Raw genomic sequence first — 4409 nt, 5'->3', positions numbered from 1 at the left:
CAGATTCTCTCCTCCGCTCTGTCGATTGCATAGGACCAGTGATCGAGGGCTCCCGGACTGTGGATGCCTTGTGTTGCACTATAAGATTATCAATAGAGATGGCTATTTTGATAAACTCATGTAGCGCAGTGATATCTCCTCGACAAGCCAACTCAGTCTGTACGTCTTTGCGCAGCCCTCTTCGGAAAACTGTGAGCAAAGCAGTCTCGCTCCATCCGCTACCGGCTGCTATAGTACGGAACTCTAAAGCGTAGTCGGCTACTGTGCGACGGCCCTGCTGAAGTTCGCATAGTTGGTCTCCCACACTACGCCCAGGTACTGGGTGGTCGAACACCTCTTGAAACAGACTCTTGAACTGAACTTCCGCATTCAACTCGGGGACCTCAGCTGCCCAAAGCGCAGTAGCCCAATCCAGTGCTCTTCCCGTTAGCAGAGAAATCATGAAATCCACCCTGCTACGGTCATCGGAAAACATAGTACGATTGTACGACATATACAGGGACGTCTGGAGTAGAAACGCCTGACATTTGCCAGGTTCCCCGTCGTACCTTGTAGGTAGAGAAATCGGAGGTGCATGACGAGGACTGACCGTGCTCGGGGTGGTGCCTTGAGCCGCATCAGCGTTGAGTAGCTGTAGGAGTTCATCCATCCGTTTGTCCTGCATCTCCCATCGCCTCTGTAATTCCGCTGGATCCATGGTATTGGCGAGGTATTCTGTAATGAATACTCGGACAGAGTGGTAAGATCCAATCGCAGAATAGCTATGCTTTATTAGAGTACAGACAAGGGAATAGCGTAATCGTGGTCGGGCGGGCTGTGGTCAAAACCGGGCCAGGCATAGACAGGCAGAGGTACAAATGGAGCGGGTTTAGTCGTAGTCGAGGGCACAGGCACAGGATCAGAGGACGTAATCACTGGGTAGACAAGCAGAGGATTAAGCAATTCGGGGAGTCAAACAACAAGGCACAGGTCGGATACACGGGTAATCAAAAACAACAAACTCTCTCTCTCTCTCGGAACAAAACGCTTAGCAAGTCACAATGGAACAATACCTCGCGCCGACTGAGCTTCTGAGCACACCTTAAATCCTACACTAATTACTGACAGGTGTGCTCAGAACTCAGGTGAACCAGATCGAGTCTGATGACTCCCCCTCTCTGTAGATCGGGGAAGTGTCAGACTCTGTCTAGATCCTGCCAACCCCCGATCCCTTACAGTTTTCACCAAAATAAGTATATTTTTATACAAAATAGATATACCTTATTCTTATTCCACCATACTTTTTACTGAGTGCATTCTGAAAATATTCAGACCCCTTGACTTTTTCCACATTTTGTTACGTTACAGCCTTACTCTAAAATGGTTTAAATAAAACACAATACCCCGTAATGACAAAGCAAAAACAGGTTTTTAGAAATGTAAGCAAATGTATAAAAAATTCCCCAGAAATATCATATTTACATAAGTATTCAGACGCTTTACTCAGTACTTTGTTAAAGCACATTTGGCAGCGATTACAGCCTTGAGTCTTATTGGATATGACGCTACAAGCTTGGCACACCTGTATATTGGAAGTTTCTCCCATTCTTCTCTGCAGATCCTCTCAAGCGCTGTCAGGTTGGATGGGGAGCGTCGCTGCACAGCTATTTTCAGGTCTCTCCAGAGATGTTCGATCAGTTTCAAGTCCGGGCTCTGACAGGGCTACTCAGAGACTTGTCCAGAAGCCACTCCTGCATTGTCGTTGGCTGTGTGCTTAGGGTCGTTGTCCTGTTGGAAGGTGAACCTTCGCCCCAGTCTTAGGTCCTGAGAGCTCTGGAGCAGGTTTTCATCTCTCTGTACTTTGCTCCGTTCATCTTTCCCTCGATTCTGAATAGTCTCCTAGTGCCTGCCACTGAACAACATCCCCACAGCATGATGCTGCCACCACCATGTTTCACCATAGGGATGGTGCCAGGTTTCCTCCAGACGTGATGCTTCGCATTCAGGCCAAAGAGTTCAATCTTGGTTTCATCAGACCAGAGAATCTTGTTTCTCATGGCCCGTAGCCCTGCGTGGCATCGACTGTGCCACAAAAGCATGCCGAAGTGGCAAAGTCGATATCCACGTTTTTAAACAAAGTTATTATTTATGGTCGTAAGCATTATTTAGAGTTAATTCTATGAGGGGGGAGGGTGTGTACTTTCTTTTTTACAGTACAAGGGGAGGGTCATGTGAAAATATTCCCAGTACATGTTGAATTGTCCCTAATTACTTAAAGTGCTTTTGAGATCATTGATCGATACAACTGAACTGAACTGGAAATCACATTTCATAGTCACTTTTATCAGAGAAAAATCAGAAAACCCACAAGATATTGAAAATAAAACATCAAGGGGTGATTGGGTCAGAATACAGTGTGGTTGTTCTGATGTCTGACAAATAGTATTTGTCCCCATAATGTAACTGAGACAAAGTCTCCCTCAACTATAAGAAGTATGGTTCATAATTCAGTTCAGATGGACATTTTTACAAGTCTACGGGATGTTCCTATGGAATGCCACAATTCATTTTGATTGCATGTGCTATAAGCGGGTACACCATGAAGTTATACCCTCTCATCAACTTCCTTACTGTCAGCTTTCCTCCACACTGACTAGCTGACATGTGGTGTGCTGTCATGTCTCCTGAGGTTGTGGATTATGGTCCAATCTGAGCACTGACATCACCCAAAACAGTTAGTCTTACACAGTTCTCCTGTTTCCCATGTAAAATAGCCTTTGAGTGACCAAAACATCAACCATACTATTTTTTCTCCATTAAAATGCTCAGTTGAGAAAATGTACCTTTTCTCTGATGTTTAACTATCAGTAAGAATGAAGGACAGGCTAGGTGGCCATAGCAACATACAATCCTGTCATACATTATATCATGCTTTCACAAATGATTTGTTTATCACACTGTTTGTTCATTTCTGTGCTCACGTGCGTGTGTGTGTGTGTGTGTGTGTGTGTGTGTGTGTGTGTGTGTGTGTGTAGAGATGCTGGGGAAGGGAGTGTGTGTCAGTCATTCAGGGATAAATAGAGAGGCAGAGCTCAGAGTTTGTCAGAAGGCTGACCTGACAGGGTCACACACAGGACCAAGCAGGAGCAGGACCTCAGCATTTTGACCCTTTATTTCAAATGGAGGAACAGGAAGATGTTCAATACTGTTTTCAAGACAGAAACTCTTCTTGCAGAAAGGCTTTGCTATCGACATCTATCTACATAACACTGTACATCTTCTTCTCATTGATTTCAGCAGTTACAGTATTTCTGAACATACTGGTGATCATCTCCATCTCTCACTTCAAGCAGCTCCACACTCCAACCAACCTGCTCATCCTCTCTCTGGCTGTGTCAGATCTCCTGGTGGGACTGATTGTGATACCAGTAACGACTGTAGCATTAATGGAATCATGCTGGGATTTTGGACTATATTTCTGTGTGTTTTTTTTCTATTTCACTTGTTTATGCGCTTCTTTATCTCTGGGCAGTTTGGTCTTGATATCTATTGACCGTTATGTTGCTGTGTGTGATCCCTTATTGTACCACTCTAAAATAACAATAACAAGAATGATGTGTTGTATATCCATTAACTGGTGTTTTTGTATCATATACGAAGCTGCTATTGCAAAAAACGTTGTAAATGTACAGGTACCCAGTAGGTGTTTGAAAGAATGTTTAATTGTAGAAGAATTAAATTGGATTAAAATCATTGGCCTATTATTTTCAATGTTTGTCCCGTGCTCTATTATTATAACACTTTATTGTAATATATTTGTGGTGGCCATATCACAGGCCAGAAAGGTATTTTCAAAAGAGGCTGCCAGTGTGTCTGGTGTTAAAACTGTACAGGCAAATAAGTCAGAGAAAAAAGCAGCAAAAACTCTAGCTATTGTTGTTTTCACCTATCTAAGTTGTTGGATTCCATTTCAATTGTATTTCTTTTTTATTTTAATTGATAATCTATTATCATTTTTCATCAGCTTTCTGCCACTTGTTAATTCCTTAATTAATCCAATAATTTATGCTTTATTTTATCCATGGTTCAAAGTAACAGCTAAACTTATTTTAACTCTGAAGTTAAGACGTTCATAGTTCCTATGTTTTTATTCCTAAATATGACACACATAGGTTTGATATGTTTTGTAATACATTTGTTGTAATTGCTTCTTTCATGTAACAATACACTGACATTATTCATCTCAGTGTTGTCATCATAGATACATGTGGTGTTGATACAGAATGATTTGGATGGATTGGAATGGAATGACTTGGAGAAGGCATATGAAGGCATAAGCTTGTTTTATAAAAGACATTGTAGTCATTTAGGGTTGTATATTCCAAATACCAAAGTCTGTGGTTGTTCCATGTTATTTAATGATAAAAAGT

The 4409-nt window shown here is 42.1% G+C and overlaps 1 protein-coding gene across 1 annotated transcript; it reads left to right on the top strand.

Annotated features, from left to right (window-relative positions):
• Positions 1-3158: 3158 nt before the first annotated feature.
• Positions 3159-4115, top strand: LOC311128724 (trace amine-associated receptor 6-like; the record flags this gene model as incomplete). Its single annotated transcript, XM_084160969.1, has 1 exon — positions 3159-4115. One exon carries the CDS (start codon positions 3159-3161, stop codon positions 4113-4115), a length of 957 nt encoding a protein of 318 aa, XP_084017095.1.
• Between the last annotated feature and the right edge of the window lie 294 nt (positions 4116-4409).

Source organism: Coregonus lavaretus (assembly GCF_964263955.1).
Source record: "Coregonus lavaretus genome assembly, chromosome: 5".
In the NCBI taxonomy this organism is placed as follows: domain Eukaryota; kingdom Metazoa; phylum Chordata; class Actinopteri; order Salmoniformes; family Salmonidae; genus Coregonus; species Coregonus lavaretus.
Note: the sequence above shows the minus strand (reverse complement) of the source record. Positions and strands in the feature narration are given on the sequence as shown.